This window comes from Bactrocera tryoni, chromosome 1 (assembly GCF_016617805.1).
Source record: "Bactrocera tryoni isolate S06 chromosome 1, CSIRO_BtryS06_freeze2, whole genome shotgun sequence".
Classification (NCBI taxonomy): domain Eukaryota; kingdom Metazoa; phylum Arthropoda; class Insecta; order Diptera; family Tephritidae; genus Bactrocera; species Bactrocera tryoni.
The window spans coordinates 83,459,859-83,487,616 of record NC_052499.1 but is presented as its reverse complement, the minus strand read 5'-3'; the positions used below and the strand labels follow the sequence as shown (position 1 = coordinate 83,487,616).

General features: G+C 33.8%; 12 protein-coding genes across 14 annotated transcripts in view; 9 read left to right on the top strand and 3 right to left on the bottom strand.

Annotated features, from left to right (window-relative positions):
* The first annotated feature begins 180 nt into the window (after positions 1 to 180).
* Positions 181 to 839, top strand: LOC120766340 (biogenesis of lysosome-related organelles complex 1 subunit 5). The gene is made up of 3 exons (XM_040091764.1): positions 181 to 252; positions 309 to 580; positions 649 to 839. The coding sequence occupies exons 1-3, from the start codon at positions 231 to 233 to the stop codon at positions 817 to 819; spliced, it is 465 nt and encodes a 154-aa protein (XP_039947698.1). The 5' UTR covers positions 181 to 230; the 3' UTR covers positions 820 to 839.
* Positions 824 to 1,949, top strand: LOC120766338. Its single transcript, XM_040091763.1, has 2 exons — positions 824 to 1,433; positions 1,505 to 1,949. Exons 1-2 carry the CDS (start codon positions 851 to 853, stop codon positions 1,783 to 1,785), a joined length of 864 nt encoding a protein of 287 aa, XP_039947697.1. The 5' UTR covers positions 824 to 850; the 3' UTR covers positions 1,786 to 1,949.
* Positions 1,950 to 2,372: 423 nt separating this feature from the next.
* On the top strand, positions 2,373 to 2,981 carry LOC120776456 (ATP synthase subunit g, mitochondrial). The gene is made up of 2 exons (XM_040107125.1): positions 2,373 to 2,541; positions 2,602 to 2,981. Exons 1-2 carry the CDS (start codon positions 2,502 to 2,504, stop codon positions 2,859 to 2,861), a joined length of 300 nt encoding a protein of 99 aa, XP_039963059.1. The 5' UTR covers positions 2,373 to 2,501; the 3' UTR covers positions 2,862 to 2,981.
* Positions 2,982 to 3,594: 613 nt separating this feature from the next.
* On the top strand, positions 3,595 to 6,102 carry LOC120774548 (3-hydroxyisobutyryl-CoA hydrolase, mitochondrial). The gene is made up of 3 exons (XM_040104282.1): positions 3,595 to 3,708; positions 4,425 to 5,303; positions 5,430 to 6,102. Exons 2-3 carry the CDS (start codon positions 4,425 to 4,427, stop codon positions 5,700 to 5,702), a joined length of 1,152 nt encoding a protein of 383 aa, XP_039960216.1. The 5' UTR covers positions 3,595 to 3,708; the 3' UTR covers positions 5,703 to 6,102.
* A 102-nt stretch (positions 6,103 to 6,204) lies between these two features.
* LOC120774540 (conserved oligomeric Golgi complex subunit 2) lies at positions 6,205 to 8,902 on the bottom strand. Its single transcript, XM_040104271.1, has 4 exons — positions 8,604 to 8,902; positions 7,467 to 8,525; positions 6,684 to 7,402; positions 6,205 to 6,542 (listed from the first exon to the last, which is right to left on the bottom strand). Exons 1-4 carry the CDS (start codon positions 8,688 to 8,690, stop codon positions 6,260 to 6,262), a joined length of 2,148 nt encoding a protein of 715 aa, XP_039960205.1. The 5' UTR covers positions 8,691 to 8,902; the 3' UTR covers positions 6,205 to 6,259.
* Positions 8,903 to 9,751: 849 nt separating this feature from the next.
* Positions 9,752 to 11,023, top strand: LOC120771285 (translin-associated protein X). Its single transcript, XM_040099216.1, has 3 exons — positions 9,752 to 10,475; positions 10,557 to 10,716; positions 10,779 to 11,023. The coding sequence occupies exons 1-3, from the start codon at positions 9,902 to 9,904 to the stop codon at positions 10,960 to 10,962; spliced, it is 918 nt and encodes a 305-aa protein (XP_039955150.1). The 5' UTR covers positions 9,752 to 9,901; the 3' UTR covers positions 10,963 to 11,023.
* Positions 11,024 to 11,387: 364 nt separating this feature from the next.
* On the bottom strand, positions 11,388 to 12,916 carry LOC120771276 (aprataxin and PNK-like factor). The gene is made up of 3 exons (XM_040099204.1): positions 12,163 to 12,916; positions 11,924 to 12,087; positions 11,388 to 11,808 (listed from the first exon to the last, which is right to left on the bottom strand). The coding sequence occupies exons 1-3, from the start codon at positions 12,735 to 12,737 to the stop codon at positions 11,597 to 11,599; spliced, it is 951 nt and encodes a 316-aa protein (XP_039955138.1). The 5' UTR covers positions 12,738 to 12,916; the 3' UTR covers positions 11,388 to 11,596.
* A 180-nt stretch (positions 12,917 to 13,096) lies between these two features.
* LOC120771262 (saccharopine dehydrogenase-like oxidoreductase) lies at positions 13,097 to 14,890 on the top strand. 2 transcript variants are annotated; one of them, XM_040099184.1, is made up of 2 exons: positions 13,097 to 13,195; positions 13,337 to 14,890. In XM_040099184.1, exon 2 carries the CDS (start codon positions 13,451 to 13,453, stop codon positions 14,735 to 14,737), a length of 1,287 nt encoding a protein of 428 aa, XP_039955118.1. In that variant the 5' UTR covers positions 13,097 to 13,195; positions 13,337 to 13,450; the 3' UTR covers positions 14,738 to 14,890. The 2 variants fall into 2 exon arrangements, with proteins under 2 accessions (XP_039955118.1, XP_039955126.1); XM_040099192.1 differs by having other exon boundaries at positions 13,159 to 13,252.
* A 330-nt stretch (positions 14,891 to 15,220) lies between these two features.
* Positions 15,221 to 16,560, top strand: LOC120777682 (putative transferase CAF17 homolog, mitochondrial). Its single transcript, XM_040109155.1, has 2 exons — positions 15,221 to 15,313; positions 15,375 to 16,560. Exon 2 carries the CDS (start codon positions 15,385 to 15,387, stop codon positions 16,447 to 16,449), a length of 1,065 nt encoding a protein of 354 aa, XP_039965089.1. The 5' UTR covers positions 15,221 to 15,313; positions 15,375 to 15,384; the 3' UTR covers positions 16,450 to 16,560.
* LOC120777690 (cysteine-rich DPF motif domain-containing protein 1) lies at positions 15,225 to 17,195 on the top strand. 2 transcript variants are annotated; one of them, XM_040109167.1, is made up of 2 exons: positions 15,225 to 15,313; positions 16,660 to 17,195. In XM_040109167.1, exon 2 carries the CDS (start codon positions 16,676 to 16,678, stop codon positions 17,183 to 17,185), a length of 510 nt encoding a protein of 169 aa, XP_039965101.1. In that variant the 5' UTR covers positions 15,225 to 15,313; positions 16,660 to 16,675; the 3' UTR covers positions 17,186 to 17,195. The 2 variants fall into 2 exon arrangements, with proteins under 2 accessions (XP_039965101.1, XP_039965109.1); XM_040109175.1 differs by lacking the exon at positions 15,225 to 15,313 and adding an exon at positions 16,487 to 16,578.
* LOC120777673 (nucleolar protein 12) lies at positions 17,183 to 18,707 on the bottom strand. The gene is made up of 3 exons (XM_040109142.1): positions 18,194 to 18,707; positions 17,781 to 18,128; positions 17,183 to 17,720 (listed from the first exon to the last, which is right to left on the bottom strand). The coding sequence occupies exons 1-3, from the start codon at positions 18,609 to 18,611 to the stop codon at positions 17,266 to 17,268; spliced, it is 1,221 nt and encodes a 406-aa protein (XP_039965076.1). The 5' UTR covers positions 18,612 to 18,707; the 3' UTR covers positions 17,183 to 17,265.
* A 906-nt stretch (positions 18,708 to 19,613) lies between these two features.
* LOC120766513 (205 kDa microtubule-associated protein) overlaps positions 19,614 to 27,758 on the top strand; it is a 32,662-nt gene continuing 24,517 nt past the window's right edge. Inside the window, exon 1 of the mRNA XM_040092075.1 lies at positions 19,614 to 22,007. Within this exon, the coding sequence (XP_039948009.1) occupies positions 19,899 to 22,007 (2,109 nt within the window). The 5' untranslated portion in view covers positions 19,614 to 19,898. The remainder of the gene's footprint in view (positions 22,008 to 27,758) is intronic.

Below are 27,758 nucleotides of genomic sequence, written 5' to 3'. Positions count from 1 at the left end.
AACTAAATTTAAATCGAAACAATTATTTCATATAGTAGTTTGATTTGTTAGTAAAAACAGAATTTGATTGCAGCATTACATTAAGAGCAAATTATTGTACTATGATCAAATAAAGTCTTTATATAGACACATTATATATTTACAATAATTTTTTGTTTTTGTGAATACCCCGACTTGCAATCAATTACAACACTGTCATTAAGGTTTACTAATCTCATGTGACAAAGAAAATGTTAAGCCAGTTGGGACGAGGTTGGTTAATAATATTTAATTTTTGTAATGTAATCTATCATTGGCTTTTCATGTAGATTTATCCACTGCCGAACAAAGAATATTGGATCACCGGGCGTTTGTAAATGGAGAAATAAACAATTTTCTGAATGAATTTGAGTTGAAACGTAACGAAGCAGAAGTGGAAACGCTGTTCAAAGTGACTGAAATTATAGGCGACGTGAAATACGACCTATATGAAAGGTGTATCATTCTGAGTACATCACATTTAGAAACACTAAACCAAGAAGTAAATAATTTGTTAGTCGGTGTCGAAGGCTTTCTCAACAAGGTGGAGCTACAGAAGCAGGTTGGAACCGCATCTATTCTGGCACAAATCTTATCAAATTTATTCATTTGCATTTATAATTTTCTTAGCCTAACGAATATCTTATCCAATCTCGTAAAGATCGTGAACATAAAAGAGCGAATTTTCTCATTGATTTGGAACATAAATACGAACGAGTCAAGAACTCATTTGAAGAAAAGGAAGAGGAAATAGATGAACTTTATTCTGATTTACAAGTAAAGTTGAACATTCCTAAGTAAAGGTTTTGCGCGCATTAAAATACAGTTAGAAATGACAAAGACAAGCATTGCTGATACCCGCGTTCGTATGCGGCCGTCTCTGAGACTATTGCAATTAATTGAGGAGCACAAAGACACCATAACTGAAATTCCCGAAAATCTAGCAAAAGTTTTAAAAACAAATGATTTTCATATTGAAAATAGTATTGAGTTGCTTGGGTCGGATTCCGTAAATAAAGAAAATATTGATTTGAAACTGCTCCGACGCGTTGAAGAACTCTTAGACGATGATGTACCGAAAACCAATTCGCCTAAAGCAAGCCATGATTCTGAAGAGACGAAAGAGACTAAACTAATTGCGACAGAAAATTTCTTATACTTATCAGATCTTCGTTGGCTCAAGTTGTGGTTAAAGCAGTTGCGTGAAAAGAAAGGATTAGATATTTTTTTACATGACCTAATAGACACCTGCCGCTTATATTTACCAATGAATGAAGTCATTGAAAGAAATCCAGAGCTTGAAGCTCGTTGTCAGCGATTACGCGAGCTACAACAAAATAAGGAGTACTTAGACATGACCAAAAACGTAGATTCAACTTTAAAATATGTACCTGAGGACACCATAGCTTATCAAGGTATGTTGTTCTACTCATACATTTACATGTGTTATTAACTATTTCCATATGTATATATATATGCCTTTCAGTTAAGGCCATGAATAGCCAAATGATTGCGGTATTACAATTCATATTTTCGGTAGCGGCTGGTTTTGTATTCGGCTTTTTAGGATTGGAACTCATTTTCGGTGGCATAGAGTTTGGTCTACGATTAGTATTAGGAATATTTTGCGCACTTGTTATTGGTGTTGCAGAAATGTATTTCCTTCTTAAAAAGCTAAACGAAGAGGAGAAAGCAATGTCTTCTTTAAAAAAATCAACTGAACCAGTAAAGAAGAATGAAAAAATGTTGAAGCCGCACAGTGAATAAAATATTTCTATGGACATTAAGAAATTCAATGGAAATAAATAAATATGGTGTATTCTTCATAGGAAATTTATATATATCATATAAATATATGTATATGATATCAGATTTCGAATTGTTTTCTTAAACACGAAATAATAATTAATAATAATAATGATTCACACCGATTTTTACTAGTTTTCAATATATAATAATAAATATTAATTGTTTTAAAATTATTATAATTAAAACTAAAAAGCCGGTCTCAGCAGAAGAGTTGAAATAACAACTAAAAAAAGCGACGTTTTTTTGTTGGCCGCGTGACTTCTTAGTTGCGTTTATTTTGTTGTTGTCACGCGCAAGGCTAAAAAGTGTTCGATCAGCATAATGCCGGATGCATATTTAATGGTTCTTATTAACGTGTAAAGTTGCAGACGCGCCGTCAGCGAATTCGGTGCCGGATTTTGGTGTTTTCGAAATCTTTGTACTAAGGTGCTTAAAATTTCAGCCAACACTGTAGAGATAATCAAGTACCCGGTACCTTTTTATTAGAATAAAATCCACTTTTTCAATCCACTTTCGCAGCCCAAATATATTCCACCTTGTGGCAGATTTTGACGTTTAGCTGATTTTTCCACAAGACTTGAATTTTGTCTTCATCCACTACCATTATTAATTGTGAGAAAGTAATTTTTCTTTATTTTCTGTAACGAAAAATATCTCAGCGCTAAATTAAAAAAATGGCGAGCCTTGCAACGAAAGGATCCACCTTAGTAAACAGTATGTATTCAAAACTTTAATGACAATTTCGTAATATGTATTGATTATATAATATTACAGAACTGCTGGTACAAGCAAGACCCCAACTTGAGACTTTTCTTAAGTACGCGAAAGTGGAGCTAACACCACCCACTCCAGGTGACATTCCAGCTATTCGTCAAGGAATTGGTCGTCTCATTAATGGTGCACGTACTGGCGCATACAAAAACCTGACTGTAAAAGAGGCATGGTTGAACACCCTCGTTACCGCCGAGGTTCTTTTCTGGTTTTATGTTGGTGAATGTATTGGCAAACGTCACTTGGTGGGTTATAAGGTCTAAGGACTTTGTGAGTAGTCAAATGTAAACAAAAACTAAACGAAACAAATGAAGCAAAATTGGAAAAATCTAAACAATTATGCGCATTACATTAAATAAAATGAATCACATTTTTTTCGAAAACTAAATAAAAAGAATTTTAATTTTGTTTTCAGATATCAGTCTTCTTTTATTTAAATAAAGGCGTTCAGCCAAGTGGAACGAGAAACTCGATCAAACCTCGGAATATTATTCAGTTCTCGCGAGAGTTGGTTAAATGGAACGTTCCTTAATTAGGTTCTTAGGGTTCAACTTGACAACATTCCTCGAAGTACTTCATTCTTTTTTCTGTCGCTGCACGAACCGGAATTATAGTTTGAGAATATGTTTAGGGAATAATTACAATGATTTATTTTAAACTCTTATAAATTGTCGATTTTCACATTTCTTTAACTTCTATTATTAAATTTGTACATACTGTAACAAAACCCGGGAAGCTGTAAGTCAGGTAGTGAATAACCTAGGAAGCTTTAAGAAGAATTATAATTTATTATTATTAATTGACTTCTTAAAACACCTAAATAATTTATATAGAATAATAAATTGTGGTTAATTTTTGCATAAATCTAAATTAACCCTAGGGTACGCTCGTATTTATTGTTTTCGTATTGCAACACTGCGGCGAAATTCAGCAAAGAGAATAATAAGCAAAACAGAACCGGTGACAATAGCGTGATACGATAAACGACCAGATAACAGATTAACGCAGCCGAAGTGATCTGGTGTCAGAGCACAATATAAAAACAACATTTTTTGATTGCGCAACTAAGAGCAAATACTTATATTTACCTACGTAGAGAATTTCAGAATCGTAAGTTGTTTGGGGTCTCATAAATTAGCGAATTATATGCATTGATTTAAAACCATTCTTAAAAGCAGCCCATTGTTTACATTCGAGCAATTGGAAGCATTAGAATTGAAGTGCGCAACATTTTTATAAAGTATCAAAAAGATTATCGTCTTAAGCTTTGTTTTCAAATATATATATGCATATATTTATATGTACGGAACGTTTATTTAATGAAACTGGCCACATTATCATAACTCGTGTGAGAATACTTCCTGTTTAACATCTTTAATCCAGAACCAAATTTACTTATGTACACTTACGCTTTGGAAACCCAGCATAAATGAATTCTAATTCTAGATTTTGAAAATTTTCGACTTTTTGTGAAAAATGTTTTTATTTAATTTCAAGAAATGAAATAACAAGGCGTGGTTTTCATATAAACTGATGCGAATATTAGGCAAAAGTAATTAATTTTTTGTTTGACGCAAAAAAAAACTATATTATTAGTGAACTTTGATTCGAATTCACAACTATGCGATATTATACATATATTAAAGTAGTATTTTAGCACCTTAAAGAGTCTCGGGGAAAAATATTTGTTTACAAAAACGTCAATTGCGGAAGACTGTCAGTTTTGCTCATATAATGCTAATTACTTAAACTTATATGTAAAAGTACTTTAAAGGTATAAAGTGCATACGTTCATGTATTTACTATTTTATAATTTCTTCTGCCAGATGCACCCAATTCATCGAATAATATATGCCTTTGGTCATCGAACCTGCTCCGCCACACTACTTTCAAAAAGCCATTTAAGCCGTTCTCTCACGTCTTCTCTGATGGACACTCGCAATATGTCCTCATATGTAATTGCAACAGAATCATCGGACAAGGGCATGATTATTCTCAATCGGCCGAATGCTTTAAATGCAATCAACTTAGATATGGTACGAAAAGTCCACAAACATTTGAAGAAATGTGAACTGACCAAGTCCATGGTAATAATTAAAGGTGCTGGTGACAAAGCTTTCTGTGCTGGTGGTGATGTTCGATCGATAGTCGAAGCCGGACCCACGGAAGAGTCCAAAGCTTTCTTCCGTGAAGAATATACCACAAATGCTCTAATCGGAAATTACATTATACCTTACATTGCCATTATTGACGGCATTACAATGGGCGGTGGTGTAGGACTCTCTGTTCATGGAAAATATCGTGTAGCCACAGAACGTACGCTGTTAGCAATGCCTGAGACTGCTATTGGGCTCTTCCCAGATGTTGGTGGCTCCTATTTTCTACCACGTTTGCAAGGAAAATTGGGTTTATTTTTAGGTCTAACAGGTTTTCGACTAAGAGGCGATGACGTATTAAAGGCTGGATTAGCCACACATTATTGTGAAAACCCAAAATTAGGGGATTTACAAACGGAGCTGCTTAATTGCAAGGATGCTGATAATGTGAAAGATATTCTTGATAAATATAATACACCCACAAAGAAAGATTTCATCCTAAATAGCGTTTTGGATAAAATAAACAAATGTTTCACAGCTAACTCTGTTGAAGAGATCTTTGAAAATCTCAAAGCAGATGGAAGCGAATGGGCGAATAAAACTTTAGAGGTAAGGTATTTGTAAAGAATATACCTACATATATACAAATATGATGTACAATTGTATTTGGGTTATATTTTAAAATTAACAAAATTTAAATTCAAATATTAATATCTTATCACTTTTATTTAATAGATGCTGCAAAAAGTTTCACCACTGTCCTTAAAAGTCACTTTTCGCGAACTTGAGTTGGGCTCAAAACTGCTTTTACCGCAATGCTTAAAAATGGAATATCGTATGGTTGTTCGTCATTTGGAAGACAGTGACTTCAAAGAGGGTGTACGAGCCTTACTAATTGACAAGGATCAGAAGCCTAAATGGAATCCTCCCACCCTGGAAGCGGTGACCGAAGAACGCGTTAATTCCTTTTTCCAAAAACTTCCTGATACCGAAGAGTTGAAATTATAATAACACAAAGATTTGCACTATAAGTTTCAAAGTTCGTGACCTAAAGCTTGATTGCACTATTGTGTAGCTTTATAAATTTTTACAATTTTTATATACATTTAATGCGTGTTGAATTTACAATTCGTGTAACAAGCATATGTGAAAAATAAGTATACTTAATTTTCGAAAATATTGTCATTTCCATAAATCTCAACACCAAAAGTATATAACAACTAATGATGCATTTATTTTTAAATTAAAATATTAAATATAATACAGATTTTTTATTATACAACATAGCATAAAAGAAATACTAAAGCATATTGTTTTCTATAACTGTTATTGCACACCACAACACATTATTGATAAATATTACGAGACAATATTAAAAAGTGCCTAACCAGTTACAAATGCTTACAAATACATATTTGTTTTCATTGATTTGAAGTGGAGGTATAATTAATAGAAAATTTGTAAAATATAAATACAAATTGTCAATCAAATATTTAGTGCCAAACATTATATGCTTAGTAATATATGTATTTATCAAATATTACAACTTTATTGTGCTGTTCTTATTAATTATCTTTGGATTCCTTCAATTTCGTGCTCGCTTCGACAATGTTATTTAATTCGAGCAAGTCATCCACTTGTGAAGGCATTAGACCCATTTTGGCCAATTCTCCAGTCCATGCAATGACATCTACGTGAAGTTGTAATCGAATTTTATCATCATCTGACATTGTTGTTGCACCTGTTGTAAGAACAGTTGAAGCACCGGTCTTAAGGTTGCGCAAACGACGTAATGACTCCTCTGTTTTCTGCACTGATGTGAGGACATCCTTAACTGCAACGTAATAACTAAAAGAAAAATATATATATATATATATATATGTTAAATTTAGCACATTCCTGATGTAATATTTTTACAATATATTCACACAAATATGTGTGTTTACATATATTTGGAGACGTTTTATTTAGTAAAATGCATTTACTTACTCTTTAGTTATTTTTGAGCAAACTTTCAATAAAACATTGGTGGCGATAGCATTTCCAAGTTGTGAACTTTGTTCATTTTGAAAGGATTTCAAAGAACGTAGCATCTGATCAATGTAGGGAGATGGCTTCGTAGGTGTGTCGCGATTAGTTTTCCGATACAAACGTGGCAAATCTTTAACCTGACGAACACTTTCTATACCACTTTCAGATATTAATATGTCGACTAGCGCATCTTGAACCGCACCTAGATGGCCGTCAAGTGTTTCCCGCACGTCGGCGACCGATTTCGCAACAACATTACACACGTCTACATCACTTTGTAGCTCATTGGGCACATTTATAACGATATGTCGTTCTATTTCAGGCAATTGTTCAATTAGCACCTGCACATCGGCATGCAATGCTATTAGTACAATAATTTTGTTGATTTGAATAGAACAATCAGAGTTGTTCTTGTTTTTGGAGCTGGATTTTGTAATGAGCTGTAAAACATCGGAGATCCACCGAGAAAGTCGTAGTAAAATTTGGACGCTTAGTTTATAAAATTTTGGAAAAATCTCAGAGAGGTAGACACCTTCTTTCCAACAGTGTTCTATAGCTTTAGATGCACTATTAAATGCGTTCAATTGATAGCGAGAATCTATTGCTTTTGATTTACAATTCATCATGTCTGCATGTAGCAAAGGTACCAGTGCAGTCTCAAATTCTCCTGCTATCTCCTGCAATGTAATATTATGTATATTAATAAAGTTTTGGCAATCCCTCACCATTATCTTTTCATACCTGAAAACATATTTGGAAATAAACTGGTAGATTCCATCGCGATTGGAAACTGAATGTTTGTTTATGTTCCTTGAAACTTTTTACTGCATCGTCATTTGCCAAAAGCGTTTCGATCTTTGACAAAAAATCTCTTGTACACTTATATTTCATGTAGAATACATCGGAATTACCCGGGGCAAAGATCGATGACATATGTGTTTCTAAACGCATTTCTACATCCACCCAAAAGCTGTTTACCAAAAAATTAAAACCGCTTAGTTTGTCTGTGTAATGTGTCAAGCGAAGCAAATCGGTCATGTGGAGTGATATGAAATTTAAAATCTTTCCGTATATTCCCGACAGACCTTGGGGAGAATTTTGCAGACAATGTTCCGAAATGGTAGCGCTCATATAAGGCGCAACGATGTCTTCACGAAATACTTGCTCTGCCATTTGACAAGCATCAAGAGTGATATAAATCCTTAAGCATCGTTCCAATAGTTCCGAACATGTGCTCGTTGAACTTTTTAGAGAATCATTAAAAAATATTCGCAATTTAGCGAAAACGTCATTTTGTAATCTTTGGGAATTGTTTTTCTGTTCATCATTTAACATATCCCAACAAAATTTTTGATTGAATTGTAGTTGAATTAATTCAAGTGCTGTACGCTCTAAATCAATTGGTTTTAGGTCTTCTTTTAATTGATGTGCTAATAAATTCTCAATCTTATGCAAGGTTTCTTCCACTTTCTGATAACATTGCAAATTTCGCTTTTGAACACGAAACTGTTGCTTTTTCTCCAAATTTTGCCGCACTTCTGAAGCACATTCTTTGAGCAGAGAACGAATATTTTCGACTTCTTTACGGAACTGAACCAAAGGATTTTCAATATCTTCGATGGATTGATCTAATCCAACAAGGTTTGCTGACAAACTTACAAAGTCAGCATAGTCTTCATTAATGAGATCGATCATCGAGGACCTCAAGTCTTTCAAATATATACCCAAGTCATCCCGAAGCTGCTCCAAGCTTGGTGCATTTCGATTTTTATGTAAAAATTCATCGACAGAAAAATTTCCCTGCGAAAAACATTATTTTCATAAATTTTTATATATATGGTACATATAGTATATACTTATAATAAAAACAGCACAAACCTTCATGAAATCATGTTTGTCAAAACATAAAGTCGTCGAGCTTTTGTCACCTTCAATGTTTCGAAAACTTTTATTGTGTTCTTGCATTACTTTAAGATTGAATTTTAAACAATGTATTAGAAACTATTATTTATTTTTTACTGGGAAAACAAACAAGTAAACAAATCTCTTTGCCACGAATAGCGAATATTGACAATTGATCAATTTTGACACTTGCACAGCTGAAAAATGTAAATCTAGTAATGGTAAAACTCCATAACATTCGAAAGCATCACGAATAATTGGAAAGAGTGAGTGTAAATCGATTCGTTTATGATTTCTCAAAACTTACATGAAAAAAAAAATTAGAATGAACAGTCATCCACATAAATTAGGAAATTGTATTTTTTCTTTAAATGATTTTAATAATAATTATTTTCATTATTCATAACTGTAACAAAAAGTATTGCTTTTGAAGGTGTGTCGTTTCACAGGCATTGCTATGAGTATGCGTATGCGTAGTTTGCGCTTAAGTGCTGAATACATAGAGCGCGACAGACTGCAAGCGACATCTTTATTTATACACAGTTATTTATACAGCTGCACGACTACACGACTGCAGGCCGACAGTTGTCGCTCTCGCTAACTTCAAAATATTCTTACATTTGCCAACGACAGTAGAGTTCACAGTAGAGAGGAGTGATGCCACTAATATGTAAAATATAAAATTTTTCAAAGCTCTAACAAACCTGACGTTATTTTTCAAATAAAAGCATAAAATAGCTCTGTTATATCATTTGTAATAACAATTTATAATTTTAAACAAATAAATTTACCTATTTACTTATTTTTTGGGTACAAAATTTCACTTCGAACAAAATATTTAAATTTTATTGAAGTGAAAGGTATTAGTATGGCCACAACGAAATTGTGTACATGCAAAATGGACAGCTGTGTTGTCTTGTGTACATGCCGGCCATTGTTATGTCGCTGTCTTCTTACAAATGTTCATGTAGAAGAATTTACGACGCCATTTACAGTTCACTGTCGTGCTACCATATCGGTCGCGCTCTATGTGTTCAGCATTTTAAGCCATAAATCTAATATCGATGGCTCTCCGATTGCTGTTTTGGAAATCGATTAATTTAGTTGCATCGGTGTTTCAGTTCAAGATATTAATTAATATAAACCAACGTAAAAGTTTTATCCATGGTAAAGGTTGAGTAGGTTATAACAGAATATAAAGATTTAGAGTTTTTAACACGGTAGAGGAGTTTTTAAGGACTTATATACAAAGTTATAAACATAATAACATAGAAATGTCACAAAATTCACGTTTTCGACATAATAACCGGCGAAATCAGCAAAAGCACAAAACTGCTCAAGATACTAATTTTAGTGAGGAATTAAATCCCGTTGTAAAAGTATTCCAGGAATACGCGCTTGAGCTGGACGACAAACATGATCGATATGAACGAATTGTGAAACTTAGCCGCGATATCACCATTGAATCAAAACGTATAATTTTTCTTTTACATACCATAGACGGTAGAAAAAACAATCGTTCTAAAGTACTAGAAGAAGCCGAAAAACGCTTGACAAAAGTGATTGAGGTAAATTTCAAATCTATAGCTCTGGAGCTAACTGGACAGGATCCCTATCAATACAGATGCGCATACTCACCGGGATTGCAGGAATTCATTGAAGCCTATAGTTTTATGGAGTATTATAAAAGTGGTGCTGATGAAAAGCCAGGCAAAATGTCGGATTGGATGTTTTTGCAACAAAAAATGCAATACGAACAAGATGATAAACTTAATACAATCACAGACGATTCTCAGAAATCAATAGAAAGCTCAAATCAACTGGAGATAGAAACTGATGTTAAAACTGGTATAGTATTAATAAAAAATACAATATTTTTTATACTTTTTGCGCGTTTTAAATAATTAATAAAAATTTATACTTTTTTAGTACCCCAAAAGTTTGAATTCTTCGTTGACCCTACAGAATATATTTTGGGAATAGCTGATCTAACTGGCGAATTAATGAGACGGTGCATTAATTCTTTGGGTAGTGGAGAAACGGATGTGTGCTTGGAAACGTGCAAGGTTCTACAACAGCTATACTCAGGGTATTATAATACATATAAATACACCCAAAATGATTTAATTATGTATATTTTATGTCTTCCAGGTATATAAGCCTTAATGTACAACGTTGTCGAGAATTATCTCGTAAAATTTATACAATGCGTCAAAGTGTTTTAAAAGCTGAAAATGTTTGCTATAACGTGAAAGTGCGTGGTGGAGAAGCAGCAAAATGGGGTGCTGTGTTTGAAAATAAAATGAGCGATGATTTGGATGAAGGATTTTATTAAAAGAAAATTTATAACAACAATAAATGATTATTGACTCACATTGAAGTTTCTAAATTAAAAATATGATAAAACATTAATAGCTATAATACCATTCATACATATAAAAAATATCCCTTAGAAAATCTTTATTTTGATCTGTTTTTGGGAAAATGGTAGAGTTGCCTTGAACAATAACCTATGCCAATTTTTTTAAAGAAATCTACTCAAATGAAAACATTTTCCAATCAAACACTGGATGCTGTCGTAGTCCGATCTTAACAATTTCTTCAGAAATTGTACCGCTCCTTTAAACAATATCGTGACAATATCTTGTTAAATAAAAAAGTTTTCCATAAAGGAACTTTTAATTATTCCAGGGAGTAATAATTAAATTTTTTATGTTTGTTTTCCCTATGTGGTACATCATCAAACACTAAAAATTTAAATAGTTAAGAAATAAATTTTATTTAATATGTCGCAGTAGCTGACCTAGGGGATTTGCTGAAATTCAATAGCATAAACTTATAAGTTAATCATCAATTGATGTATTTACAAAACATTTTTGTTTTACATTTTTTAATACTTTTATGCTTGATTTGTAACACCAATTAAGCATTTATATAAAAAAAAAAAATAACTTACAACTAGGGAATTATTATTCTTCAGCTTTATCACACGCATCATAATCTTCATCGTCCTCGTCATCACTATTCGGTACATAGTCTGAATCGAATGCATCCTCGTCATTGAACGGATCCTCAGAGTCATCATCCAGTTCAGAATTGTTAATATTTGTATTATCATCTCTCTGTTGTTGACGTTGTCTTTGACGCAGGCGGTAGTTTTTGTAATTTTGTTCGAAATCAGCTTAAAGAGTAAATCAAATTCGAGTAAAAATACGAAAATAAAGTTTTTAATCTAAAATCGAATTGAATTTTTCAAAATTAATTTTTAATCAGTTTTGCAATTTGTAATTATTTACTTTCTGGAGGATGGTTGAACTGCTCAAAATGTATTGGATTTCGACGGTAACATTGATCACCAAAAGGACACTCAGGTGTGCCTTTAGGAGGAGGTGGATAAATAGGTCTCCGGTAGTCGTGATCGCCTGGGTGAGCTTCTTCTGAACGATGCATTGGATTTCGCCTGATTAAATAATCAAAACTCCATGTAATTATTCTTTACTCATAAAAATCAAAATTTTTATGATATTCTTCATACCTATAGCAACGGATGCCAAAGCGGCAAGACTGCCTTAAAGTGGAACTAGCTTCGGCCTTTTCTACCTTAACTGCCGGTTTTATATCGACTTGATTAGAACTTCCAGAGCTAGTGGGAACGTTATTGATATTGAGTTCATCGCTACTATCGGTCGAACACTCCACTTTTACTTTTACCACACAGTTGTTCTCTTCCAGATTTCGGACTTCTGCCGTATTGCTATCAGCAGTGTTCTCTGCTTCTCTTTCATTTTGAAATTCAGATCCTTTTTCCTGAGGTTCTCCATTAGACTTTGATGTTTCTTCTTCCGACAACTTACAACGTTTGGACGTAGTATGATCTGCACAAGCAGCATCCCGTTTTCGTGAACCATCAGTTTTATTGACCTCTTTTATCTTGTTCGAATAGTCGGAATTTTCATTAATTTCCGTAATCACTTTTACGCGAAGCCCTTTGTTGCATTGCGCGCCAACATTTTCAACGCTTGCTGTTTCTGGATTCAATGAACAATTTTGTTCATTTTCATTTGTCAGGTTTTCCAAAAATCCTGAACATAATTTGGATTCACTATCCATCGGTAAACTTTTGTAAAATTAGTGTTTAAAATAACTGTGTTTATTTGTCCTTTTAAAATTATTGTGAAATAATGACGCATTTCATAATGTTTTTCTTTGACTTCGTTTTACACCACTTTCGCGGAGAAATGTTGCCATTATTACTTTAACGTAACCATACATATTCGTGAATCGGAATTAAAAACGAATTTTTTAAGACATTTCCCGTGAAAATTGGTGCACGTTTTCGGAAAAGCCGCTCTGCTGAACATTTATCAAATAGTACAATTTATAAAAATTTTCTTTTGTACAATTTATATTTAATACCCTGATATGAGTTTGAAGCTTATTTACTAAATCTGGCAATATTAAAGTAAAGCTAACTGCTGACAAAATTATTCCAATTAGTAACTTTCGGAGTTTTCGAATTTCGTCTTTAGTAGGTGATGGAGCCAAAGGTTATTCAGAGGTGTAGCAGAGTAAGTTTAGTTTTTTTCGTTATTATTGGGAGAGAATAGTTGCCATTTAATAATTTAGTAAGATCCGGTTATTTTCTATATTTTATATAATGTAAATGCAAATATCGTATTCCTACAATTTAATTTATGTCGTGCTTACAGATATAACAAAAAGGTGACTTTTGACCAGAGGAGATAAGCGCCTTAATATTTACAACAAAAACTATAAAATTTACCTTTTCATTGCTAAAAAAGTGATTAGTCACGAAAGGAAAAATGTCGGAAAAATTGGATATTATAATATTTGGTGCTACAGGTTTTACTGGTAAATACACCGTTTTTGAAGCTGTTAGTGTACTTCAAAACTATCGCTGGGGAATTGCTGGGCGTAGTCAAGAAAAACTGGAAAATGTACTTCAAGAAATGGGTGCAAAAGCACAGAAAAATCTAAAGGATATTCCTATCATCATCGCTGATATAAAAAATGAAGCTTCGCTGCTAGCCATGGCTAAGCGATGTCGTGTTTTAGTAAATTGTTGCGGACCATACCGGTTTTTTGGAGAGCCAGTTGTGCGAGCGTGTCTTGAAGCTGGCACCCATCAAGTTGATGTTACTGGTGAACCTCAATACATGGAAACAATGCAACTTAAATATAATAAACAAGCTCAAGAGCGAAAAGTTTTTATAATTTCTGCCTGTGGATTTGATTCAATACCGGCAGATCTTGGAGTTGTTTTTGTAGAAAAAAACTTTGATGGTGTTGTAAATTCAGTTGAGAGCTATCTGCAGAGTTCCGTAAAAGGAGATGCTTCAAGAGGAGGTGCTGGAATTCATTATGGTACTTGGGAAAGCGCGGTTCATGGTTTGGCCCATTCCAGTGAACTAAAAGAATTACGCAAGAAGTTATACGAAGAGAAATTGCCGAAATTTACTCCTGTTTTAAAACCACGACCACTTATTTTTCGATCTGAAATAGTAAAAGGAGTTTGTCTCCCATTCCCCGGACCAGATCGATCAGTAGTAATGCGTTCACAGCGTTTCCTTTATGAAAATGAGCATAAGCGCCCTGTTCAAATGCACGCTTATGTTACTTTTCCATCGTGGCTAGCAGCTGTGTTAGTCGCTTTATTAGCAGTTTCGTTTGGATTTTTAACTAAGTTTACTTTTGGTCGTCGCTTATTGCTAAAATATCCTAAAGTTTTTTCATTAGGATTTGCGTCTCACGAAGGTCCTACAGAAGCCAGAATGGAACAGACACATTTTTCATTTATTATGAGAGCAAACGGATGGCCAAAGTCGGAGAAATTGTCAGAACCAACTGATCAATACACGGATTTACCAACCAAAACATTAACAGTCAAAGTATCGGGATCGAATCCTGGTTATGGTGCGACCTGTGTAGCTCTACTCAGTACGGCTGTAATAATATTAAAGGAAAATGATAAATTGCCGGGAACTGGTGGCGTTTTACCACCAGGAGCTGCATTTGCTAAAACAAGTTTAATATCTGAATTGGAAAAACATGATCACGGCATTAAATTTGAAATTTTGGCTAACAAATAAATACTACTTATATAAAACAAATGTTACAAGGAAACTTGAATAGGATTATTTATGTTTTTAATCACTATTGCTGTAAATTTTGTAGTTCTTAAAAACACATTCCGGTTGGGCATTATGTTACTACTAATAATAAAAATATTTTAAAAACAAAAATCTATGTCTTTGACTAAAAATGTAAGGATTATAAAAGTTGAATTATTTAATATTTTTCTGCGGCGTTTTATAAACGATGTTACCAATTAGATCATTATTGTCAAGCTACTTGTTCGCTTATATTTAATGGCAAGATAAATTTTGCAATAAATATTTAAAAATACTTTATATACTATTTTTGAAATCCACTTTACTCGATATTCAACATTAGAATATCGATAGTAAAAAAAAATCTGTCAAAGTGTTGTAATTCACATCAGCTGTTCTGGCATTTCCCATCTATTTTGCCTTGAGTTAATTTGTTAGCTTTTTATTGCAAATTGTATAGATAAATTTTCGAAATTTTTATATAAACTTTTATGTGCTATAGCTTTGTATTTGAAAGAGGAAAATTATATTGAAATAGTAAAGGAATATTTGAACGTAAGTGACTATATAGTTGTTGTTTGTATATTAAAATAATGGGATGTTCCGCTATTCGCAGACACTTTAAAATGAACATCCTAAAAGGTCTAACGAAAATCAAGTCAAGTTTTGCGCGTTTTATTGAGACGACAAACAACTTCATGTGGGTGCAACGCAATGAAAAGTTTGCTGATAAACGTTTGGTTGTTGAGCAATTAACGGACAGAGTTTTAGTGCGAGTAAAAGGAGAAGAGGTTGTGCCCTTCTTGCAAGGACTCATAACAAACGATATGACTCATCTGCAATCGGGCAGTACACCTCTTCCTAAAACTTCTGCAATGTACACAATGTTCCTTAATAAGGCCGGCAGAGTACTGTATGACTCTATAATTTATCGTACGCCAGAGCCGAACACTTACCTAATTGAGTGTGATAAATTTATATCAAACGAATTACGTCGACATTTGCGTCTCTATCGCGTAAGACGAAATATTCAAATTGATGCAGTTGATGGAGAATACAGACCATGGATCGTTTTTAATCCAGTTGGAAGCGTCGTTCGAATGGACACAAGTGTTCAAGTGGGACAAGAAGTCATTTCTACTCCAGATCCTCGCATACGTGACCTAGGTACACGTGTCATAACCAAAACTGATAAAACATGGAAAGATTTAGCAAACATGTTTTCTAAATCCGGCGACATTACGGTAGCAAAACCTACCAACGACTGCAACTATCGCATGCATCGTTATCGTTATGGCGTTGGAGAAGGTGTTCAAGACCTTCCGCCAGGCAAGAGTTTTCCATTGGAAGCTAATTGTGATTATATGCATGGCGTAAGCTTTCATAAGGGATGCTATCTTGGCCAGGAGTTAACGGCACGAGTCCACCATACAGGAGTAGTGCGAAAGCGTATAATGCCTTTGCGATTGTCTGTTCCGGCTTCACCAAAATCAATAAATATCTCAACTGAAGCAGGCACCAATATTGGTGTAATTCGCGGAGCAAATTTAGATAGGGCTTTAGGACTTTTGCGTGTAGAACAAGCTTTAGGTTCAACCAAATTATTTGTAGATGGCAATATATGCTACGTAGAAAAACCGTACTGGTGGCCATCTGAATTGCCAAAAAAAGCTAGAGTTGAGGGTTGCTAAATTTTGAATTTTCTAAACTCTACTCTTATATTTTTACTTATTGTTAACTAGTGGTTAGTAGTTGTTGGCGATTGTTATGTAACTTCGAGTTATCTATAATGATATGATGTTTAAAATCTCAAATTAATGGTATATATTATAAATGTAATAAATATATGTATGTATTGAGATTTTGAAAATTTCAATGTATTGTTATGTATTCTCTTGCAGAAAGTCAGAAACAGCTATGGAAGATTCTAAAATCTCGAACCAATCCCCTTACAACCTAAATAGATACGAAGATTTGCAGTTAAATGTGAAAGACGATGAGGCAGAGATTTCACGCTTAGAAGCTGATGCCAATGTCTCAAAAAGTTCAGAAAAATGTGAATCACAAACCGACGAACGTGTTCCGAAAATTAAATTTCAATGTACTATGTGCGATATGTTGGAAATGGTGAACTATTATGGCAAAACTCCGCCCTTTGTGTATGGACTTAAGCTTTTAGAAGATTCTTTTGTACTACGTGATCCTTTTCAATCACCTCCAATTCGTTGGAAGCCTAAAGCAGAGTACTTTGTAATAATAGGTTCCAGGTGTACAGTATGCGAAAACGTCGTTTGCAAAGGAGCGGAATGTAGTTTTTACTTTACATGTACTTATTGTTTGGCTTGCGCAAAAAAACATATTAATAAGTTTCCCATAGAATCACAAGCAAAATTAAGAAAGCAATTGGAAATAAAAATAAAAAAATAGTATTCATAAATTGTACTCTTTAATAACTGTAAAATACAAATTTTGCTTGTATTTTTTTAAACTACGATGCGATCATACGATTAAGCTTTTTCCTTCGGCGCAATCTTCTTGGCTAATTTTTGCATTTGGCTTGTCACTTTTTTCTTTTGCTTTTTTACGTGCGCACCTTCGACTTTGACACCACGAAACTTGGATTTTTTGCTTGTGTCAGCAACTTTTTTTGTTTGTGAGTTATCGCCTTTAAGTTTCTTTTTGTCCTTCTGAATCTTTCCACCGGCTGACTTATTTTTAATCTCTTTCTCTGCTACATCTCTTGTTTTCTTTGCACCCAATTTTTTAATAGAATATCGTTCAACGTGAATTGGACGTTCATCTAGCATTGTTTCATTAAGTTCCAAAGCCAAACCTACAGCTTCCGGAGCTTTAAAACAAACATATGCCACACCTTTACACCCTTTATCATCATTTAAACACCTCACGTATTCAATGTCACCACAAGAGGAAAATATTTCACGTAGCTTCTCTTCATTGGCACCTAAAATGTTTTTCATATTTAAAATAACAGAGATGCTTTATGCATTATTTTTGAACTTACTGTATTTAAGGTTGCCGACAAAAATTGTACGTTTCGTATCCATAGAACTACTCTTTTCATTTCCACGTGTCACACGTAAGTGATTGTTTTTGAAAACGGTTCCATTTAAGGCCAATGCACGTGTTACTGTCTCTGCATCTTTGAGTACTATCCAAGCGCTTAGACTGCCTGCCTCTTTTCGGTGTTTATGTCTAAATAGAACTTTCCCATTGGCGGTTCTAAACCGAACACCATTAACCGGTCCATAATCCTTAAACAGACGGACTAATTGAGCGCGCTTTGTATTCACGGGTAAATTGCCGACAAATATGGTGCATGCAGCTTCGATTGGATCATGTTCTTTTGGTTCTAAAAAGTTGATATTTACGAGTTGTTATAGATAGATCGATCAATATGAATATTAGCATTATTACCTTTATTATCAGACTTTGACTTTAAATTCTTTGCATTGTCTTTTTCCTCTAGTGTCTTTTTCACAGCTTCCTCCTTTTTTGCTTGCTTTTTTAATTTCTTAGCCAATTTTTTAGCATTTTTCTTTTCGATTACTCCCAAGGATTTGTTACCACTATTCTCCTTTGCAGGTGAATCAGTTGCCTCCTTATTTTGTTTGGACTTCTTCTTTGGCTTCTTGTGTTTAACAAGAGCACCTGCTTCAGTATTTCCGTTTGTGGCAGCAGTCTTGGACTTTTCAGCTTTTTTCGTTACGGTTTGCTGTAACTTCTTCTTACCTTCGATGCTTTTTTTCTTATCCTTTTTAATTGTTTTACTTTTCTCCAACACATTTCCCTTCACATTATTACTCTTTAAGTCAGAATTCTTATTCTTCGTCATTTTATTTTTATCCTTTCAATAAAATATATGTGCACCGCAAAAACCTCCACCTGAAACACAAAACTCGATCAGCTCCACATGTTTTTAGTCCAAAATGATGCCACTCTTTTATATTATTGTTTAGTCAATTCCACCAGTATTACTTACAATAAAAACAACAGTTAATAAAGTACATACAAAAAAAAAATTAAAAAAAGGGTAAAATTTAGAATAGCATACCCGGATTTCGGGGATAAAATGGGGGGTAAAATTTAGAATAGCATTCTGGGATTTCGGGGATAAAATGAGTATCACTGGAAAGGCGACGTTCTCCAGATCACGAAAATATATATATATAGTTGCCGATGATTTATAGTTTTAAAGATATTTGCATTTAAAGTTGAAAAATTGACAACTTTTACATTGATAATTTGTATATTGTGAATAACTTTTTCACTTATATAATGCACTTTTCACTTACTAACACTTCAGTATAACGTCTCCGTATATTAATTTTTTTTAATATAATTTTTATTTTTTTTTGAAGCGCGGCGCGAAAAAAATAACCATGGCAGCCCTTTTCTTATTGTGCAAATGCAGAGAATTGTGACTAAAATAAAATAATTAAAATAATGCTTTATTTACAACAAATATCCCAGCCAAAAAAAAAAATATATACATATGTATACACAAATAATGCAATGATTAGATTTGAGAGATTAGGCAAAGGGGCGATTTTCTATCTTTTTTAATAAGGTTTGCAAATTTTGGTGTTTGGTGTTACAAAATTAAGAAGAGCAAAATTTACATAAATATGCTCATATATACACCCTCTAAATGTTATATGTTCTCTGTTATCACCCGGTTGCATTCTTCTGCCTTAACTTAGCGCCTTAACTTAATGGTTTCTTGCAAACATGGGGAAGACCGTCGAGAAAATTAGTGTATAAGATGGTGGCAACACTATAAACGAATGTATTTCGTGCCGCCCATTTGGTTCGTGCGCCAGTTGGATAATTTTGCCGGGTGTGTTCTTCGGTCGGTTTTGAAATCTCCACAGTGCGAAAAGTGCAGCAAATTTGTGAAGACTCATACAGAAAGTTTGTTGGGGAAAAAGTTGAAAATATTAAATTTAGACGGGGAACATTGAGCAATTTTTGAACTGTATGTGTTAAAAGTTCGTGTGACGTTTAATTATTTAAATTCAGACAAATATAGTCCGAGCTGAGAAGGAAAGAGAATAAGGTCCAGTAGGCGTGAACAAAGTAAAAGGGAATAAGAAAGTACGGATAAAAACGTAACGTTAAAATGGAGCACGAGGATAATGCGCATTTGGACAATTTTTTGCAAAATTCTCAACATTTAATGGAGAATTTGCAGATGGATAGTGGTGATGGTGTGTGTGATAATGTTGCTGTAGATGAGATTGGGGGAAAATTTGAGGTGCATGAAGAGCATGATGAAGAGGAATGGAAATATATCAAAGAAGGGCAGCAGAGCGAAAAGCAACAGCAACAGCAGCAGTTGAAAGCCAGTGTGGCTTGTAAAGACGTGGAAGGCGTAGAGGAAGTTGGCAACGGGCATGGATATGGATACGAGCATGGTGATGTCGGTGCCGATATACTTTTGCTAGACCATCACGAAGTTGGTAACGGTGTCGTTGGCATTTCAGCCGCAGTTGACGCAGACGCTGACAATGCCGCAACCGGCATTGAAGAGAATGGAGAAGTCGACGTAGAAGTAATAAAAAATGATGGTGATTTTTCAACAACTTCAAATACTACCTCTACAGCCGGTGAAGACGGCTATGCAGATACCGGTGTGTTGCAAGTGCAAATGCAAATTGAACATATACCACAAGAGCAATTAATACCAAAACAAGTTGAAGATCTGTTGGACGAAGGTACTAATATAGGAAGCATGGCGGATGAGACCGAAGAGGACGACCCTAGTTCTTTGGCAACCAATAATACTAATCGAACAAATAGCCTTAGTGAGAGTGCTCCACAGCAAGAATTACAACAAATACCAATTGAAGACAATATTATAAAGAGTGATGATTTTTCAAATGAGGACAAAGAAAATAACGTTCCATCACTTACCAATGTCCATGGTGATATTCCTTTCGAGGAAACAACTGGAAATAGTGATTATGAATCAGAAATGCACTCTCAATTAAATCCGAATGCAATAGAATTTGTTCCAAACTTTGGATCAAACCCTACTTCTCCAACTATCGATAATAAAGAATTTGTTGTTGATGAAGATGTTTCAAATAGTGTTGAGGAAATACCAATACGAACACAACCAAACTCACTTCCACGGCACCTACTGGGCGATGATGATTTTGTTGCTCAGAGCCCACGCAAGGGAAGTGCTGAAACCAACTTGGACGCTATTGCTTTACCAGAAGAAAATGATTTTGAGCACGAAGCTGCAAAACGTCCGCATGAATTGGAACAAGAAGATGATTTGATTGCTGTGGGTACGGTAGAGCACTCACAACAAGATGCTCAATTAATTCAAGAACATTTGGAAAGTCTCAATAGTTATAGCGTGAATATGCTTGAATTAGAAAGAAATGCGAATGAATATTGTTCAGATATACTCAGTCAATCGCCATTAAACTTAATCGATCATGGTCCCGAAACTTCTGTCGATTTAGATACAGACTCACAACCGGTTGATGTTGAAAAAATCGAGGAAACTCATGAGAACCCTAAAGAAAATGTTGAAATTATCGAAGATGTCTTTAATACGGTACAACCATTACCAATAGATTTGAACAACTCATTTGTTGAGGAATCATCGCATCAAGGATTTACCGTTGAGGGGAAAGAGTTGCTTGATGTAGATGAAAAAGAAAATATTTCGCATTCGCCGTCTACGGAAGAAATGCAAATGAACTTACAAAACGAATTACATTCCTCAGTGAAGGATATTCCACAAATTCCGATCGATATGGACAACGTTGCAAATATGCAAGAATCGTTTTATCTAGAAAGTACTTCCTCTGAAGCTCGTAATCAACTTGCATCGGGTATTGACTTAACTTCCGTTGATGAACCGAATTTGTATACTGACGAAATCCAAATCCCTAATGTGGAGGAACAAAAATCTGCCATCGGTGGTCCTTCATTTGAAAGTGACCGAAACTCTGCACCTGACACTTTTGAATGTGAGCCAGGTACTGTTTTCGATGCTTCGCCTACGTCTTTGAATATATTCGCACCAGAGTTTACGCCTACACAGAAATCAATCGATGCTGATATGATATCACCCTCTCCTGTATCAACTGAAGAGAAACACCTAATCGAAGAAACCAAAGAACAAGCAACACTAAGTGAAACAACAGAAGAGCCTGAGCAAAAAATGGATGATTTAATAATATCTTCAAATGATGGAATCCTCTCACAGGTATGTAGCACTCTCTTGCTTTCATTTATTCATACATTGTAATTTTTATTAAATTTTCTTACCATATAAATATCTGTAAATATACATACATACAATATTAGGGTTTATTTTATAATATCTTAGTTATGGAATAAACTTTTCCGCCTGTTTGCATGGGATAAATCATTAAATTTGTTGGTATACTGCTTTACACTGCAGTTTGCTCACAACAATCGGAGTTTTTGCCGAAGTGAGGTGAAATCGTCCTTCAAACTCGTTTTCATTCTCGTTACGAGTTGATACTGGATGTTTCGCCTTCAAGGTACATGCTGTCATTGTTCTTGCAAAAAAAATAAATAGGAGTCAAGTTATTTATTTATTTAAATATTGAGTGAGTATTAGTGCAGAGTAAGGTATGGGCGATTAGGTGTTTGTAGCCTTTCGCTTATATGAAAGTCTTACTTCGATTGCTCTGTTTGGCTTTCAAGTATGTTTGTATTCGTTATGCATGTATATGTTCATAATAATATTATAATATGTATATATACATGCATACATAAGTATATATACATATGTATGGTATATTATTGTACATAAGTATGCATATTGAAACACCAAAACATATCCACATTTTGGTTTATATGAATGTACATCTTTATTGATTGTTGCTATGTATTATCTACATATGCATATTACGACATTATAAAATAGTTTTAGGGTTCAAATTGGTAGCTTAATTTCTCCTAGTAACTCGCGAGGTGGAACTGTTGATACGATTTTTCTAAACTCACCTTATGGTTATTTAATATTTCTTCAGGATATACATATGTATGTACATATGTGAATAAAGCTCATGTATATAACTTTGTTATGAATTTCTTTCCTGGTAAATAAAAGCTGGTCATATGCAAGTGCATACCGATTATTATCTCGGAAGTCCCATTAATTCTTAGAAATTGTTTATATGCCATACGGTGTTGCAGTCACACTATTTATGACATAGATACATACATACATATGTACATATGTGGTGTATTCCTAAGAAAAATGTTTTTACATATGTAAATGAGCGTTGTAGTTTTTGTTGTTATGTATATGAAAGTCATATGAAGTGGTTTAGTGAATTAGGTCATATTGTTATCAAACTTCCTTTAGTCATTGCTTTTCATTCCTTCACTTTAACACTTTCGCTTTGCGCTTTTAAGGGCATGTAAGACTTAGTATATTTATTTATCTTTTAATGAGTATAAGTTTGTACTAAAAAATGAATGGAAAGAATTTGACATATAAGAGGAGGAGTGTTTCATAAATGTTGATTATTTTTTACTTAAACAAACGGCAGCTAATTTACCACCCTATGCAAAAGCCGAATTCTCCACCCCTTCTTAGCTTATTTTGCCTTAGCAACAAAGTTCAACAAATTTATTGGAAAATTATTCAGGTAATTTTATTAAAAAATATACATACATATAAACGAATAAATAAAATTTGCCAAAATATCGTCCTAAAATTCTTGGGCCTTAGGCAAATGCCTTTTGCCTATATGAACGTGCCGTTCCTGTATTCCTTTACAACAAACGTATGTGCCCATTATCAGTGGTAACTTATGGAAGATGTGTATGTGCGCTTGTATGTATAGATGAACAACTTTGTTTGTAAACAAAAATTCAATGAATGAATGCCTAAAAGAAAACAAAAATTGTTAATATAAACATACGCCTAAGGTAGAGTGACATTGTCGCTTTCAGCGTTCGCTTCGGTGTGATTATCATAATTGAGGCACTTACAATAAAAGCCCTTATCTCTAAGAAGACATTTCTTTCAACTGGGCGAACACTTCAATTGCTTTGACTAATTTTTAGATTTATTAATTGAAAATAATATAAATGAAGTGGAAAATAATTAACTATTCCGATTAGGTTGTACAAATACTTTTCATATATTGGTATGTGTACATACCATACTATATAACAAAGTAATCCATAACAGTTTGTATTGAAATTGCCTCATTGTTTGAAAGCAGTGTTGTATATTGTGCTAGTATTTGAAAAAAAGAAATACATAGATACATAGTAAGTTAAGTTTCAATAAATCCACAATATACTCTTATGTACCTTTTTTTTGTTTGGCTGCTTTTCTCAGAAATACGCTACATGTCAATACAAAATACTTACAGTACCATCCATCTGCTTTGATGTACTTTGGGTTTGTCATAGAAGAACTAAATCTCACTTTTTGAAAGTCAACATTTCTTATTGCATGATGTATCAAATTAAAGTTAATTAAAAATTACTTTCGTACTAATTAAGGCATGCGCCATAATGTTTGTAAAGCTTGTCGATTTACATAAAAAATTCCCAGTATTATTCCAAACCGGCAGCCGGTTATATTATGAAGCATCGTAACCAACCGCCATACGAATTTTTCTACCCACGCTACTCATCTGTTTGACGTTACTATTTTATCTGATCTGATCTAGAAAGCCTTCTACGACACTCATTTTTAGAAAATTAGATTGATGTTAATTGAATTGGATTGGACTGAGCAACTGGGCGATCGGCCTTCTGGCTGCGCAAAACTAATACTGGCTAGACAATAGGTAGCGAATGATTAAATGAATGAACGCCGCGTTGAATGGGAATCAAGTTTCAGCGCGACTGTTTTACTGCTGATCAAACCAGAAGCACAAAATCACCCATTCATTTTACAATGAATCATCCGCTCGTACGCTGCGACATGTATGCATGTGTATCGCTTTATAAATTATCAACAAAATATGAACGACAAGATTATGCAAAAAATGAAAGACCAAACAAAAAAGAATAATGTGCATTGTGAAAATAAAAATAGAGTTCACGTACTACAACATTTTTAGTCGACTTATTTAAGCCGCTATCTATTTTGATAGCGGTTCGTTATTTCAATAGATGGTGTCATAAAAATTCTATGTATTTTCGAAAATGTTGACTTCATGGTTTTTATAGTTATATCTATCTATTTTTTTATATCTATTAAAATATTGCTTATTTCAGCGTTTTAAAAACTTTTTTTTTTAATAATGATATACATTATTTAATATTTGTCACACCTTCTTGCACATACGAGTAGCACATTCCAAAGGTACCCTAGCATTCATGTTCTTTTTCAATACTGTGTGTAATTACATATGTAATATATTTGACATATGCGATACATACATTTGGAATTTTAGTAAAAAAAAAATAAAATTAGTTAATACCTCGTATTTGGAGCGTAATAGATAGTAATGTTGCGCTCAGACACTTTTTCTTTTGATACATTTTAAACGCTTGTTTTGAGCTTTGTTGCAATTAGCGCTGCTGCTACGGTGTTAAAGCAATGTACAAATTACTGTAATTTAACAATTTCTGGGGGATAATTAAATAGTATGTAATTAAAATTTTTGACAGTCAATATCTGTGTATGTACATAAGTTTATTAACGCTTTCAAATCAATAACACAGATCATACATACACATATGAGGAGTACTATAAACCCTGCAATGATTGTAAGGTTGGATTAGACCTGACCGAAAGTAAAATTGTTCACATAGAGTTAAAACTGGTAGATGAGTAATAGAGGCTAGAATATCAATCAAATCATAACTGAGTTTAAATGGCCATTCAAAGAGGTGTTTGGTATAGTTCTAATTAACTGATGCAAATATAAGCTTAAATTAATGAGTTAAGAGGCGATGAGAAAAAAAAAATAACTGAATATATATAACTTAATAATATTATTGTACCGTATTATTTTTTCCCCTAAAACCTTATGCATGAATCACCTTATATATATTCTTAACCATCTTAAAATATTTAATTAATTGATATATTTTTTTTCCCATATGAATCACTGATCAGCACTCAAATTAGTAAACTCTTCAACTCTAAAAATTATTATTACACATCATATGAATATACATATACATATGTATGTATACATAATACATAATAATTTAAGTATTTGACTTCAAATAAGCTAATTTTACCAATATATTCGTTTATCTACATTCAAATCGGTTTAAAAAATTAATATTCGCAGCCATCGGTACATTTTACCTATTCAATTGTAGTTTTGTGCAGATTTTAAAAACCGCCTGATTCGTTCGTGAAATTAAGTGAATTATTTGCATGCATTGACATGGCCAACCATATACTGCTGTATGCTGGAATATTCGTTTTGCAAAAATGTGCCACAAACAACGAGTACGTGGGATAAATGCCAACAAGCAGCAATAACTCGAACCACAATAGCTATAGCGATTGTAGCAGTGACAGTTGCCGTAATGGCGACGGCAACTTCAACTCCCAAAAACAATGACAACAGAGAAACATCTGAAACGGCACCACCAACAGAGCAAAAAATATGAACCAATTTCCACTGCAATATTCGTGTGCCTGTGTGTGGTAACCACATTAATCCTCCAAGACAACTTCACTTACCAAGCCAAGTGTCTACAAGCTACTACAAATACAAGCATAATGAAAATGTGTAAATACTTGTATAGGTTCATTGATGTGTTTGTCTGTGCACCTGTATGTGTGTATACAATCACATACAAATGTACTTGCCGGCCGGTCTGCCTACCCACTTTCAGTCGATGATGGTGTAGTCAGCCTCGGCCCAAAACCCCCTAAAAACGACAAAAATAAATTATAACTCTGCATTGTTGTTCGTATCCAAAACGGGTTTCATTTGACGTTGCTGCTGGTGCCACTGTTGCTAAAGATGTACGCTTCGCTTGCTTCAAAAAAAAAAATAAAAAAAAAAATTGAAAAAAATCAGAAAAAACGCAAAACCTTAAATGTCTGCAAAAATAATTATCAGTGTGTGGGTTAACTGGATTTTACTCCTAATGAGTGCACACCATGTTGGTGCTGCTCAACACTGTACTTATAAATATGAACACAGAGACATATGTATGTATATGTGTTAGTATTTGCGTCTTTGGAGCCGCTTTTCTGTGCCTGTGTTGGTTTGATGTGGGTTTGCCTTCTAAGCTACGAAAAAAATATTCGAGAAGTACTTGGCTCAATTGTTATATCGGTCAAATTTAATAAATTGAATGCAATAGTAGGCATATGTACATATAAATATTACAAGTATATATGTATGTATTAATTTCTCCTGTAAAAAATGCAGCGGGAAGCTACTACGAATTATCGACGAATGTGTCAGCCACTGATTCTTCAGTTTTGATGTGCAATTCGTTTGCGTAAAGAAAAAGTGCAAGATTTTTGAAAAAAATTCAATAATACTCAATAACTGTACGGTTATTATGACAAACGTCACACGGCTTAAAAGTTATACTCGTATCACCTTCTCTTCGTCGTAAATTCTCTCAATGCATCGCCTGTTCCTTTAATTTATAAATACGCTGCTTTAGAAATCGATAGTTGAAAATTACTCTACTAGCATTAATAAAGACTAATTGGAAACCAAAATTGGTTAAATTGTAATGAAAGGAAATGTACTTTAAACCTAAGTATGCTATAAATTTTGAATTCAGATTAAACTTTTCCGGACTTTAGTCAATCGCTAATAGTTGAAAACGTTCGCATGCCCACACTCAGTTGCGGAAGTATATAGAGTACATTTACAAAAAGCTCTATTTTAATTAATTACAGAAAGGTTTATCTGAGTTTTCGTGCTACGCCTTAATGCATTTCTCATTATTTTTTCATTAAAGTATTGAGAAAGCAGATTCGCATCTCTATCGTAATTGAAGAAATCGCCAATCGTCGAACTCAATT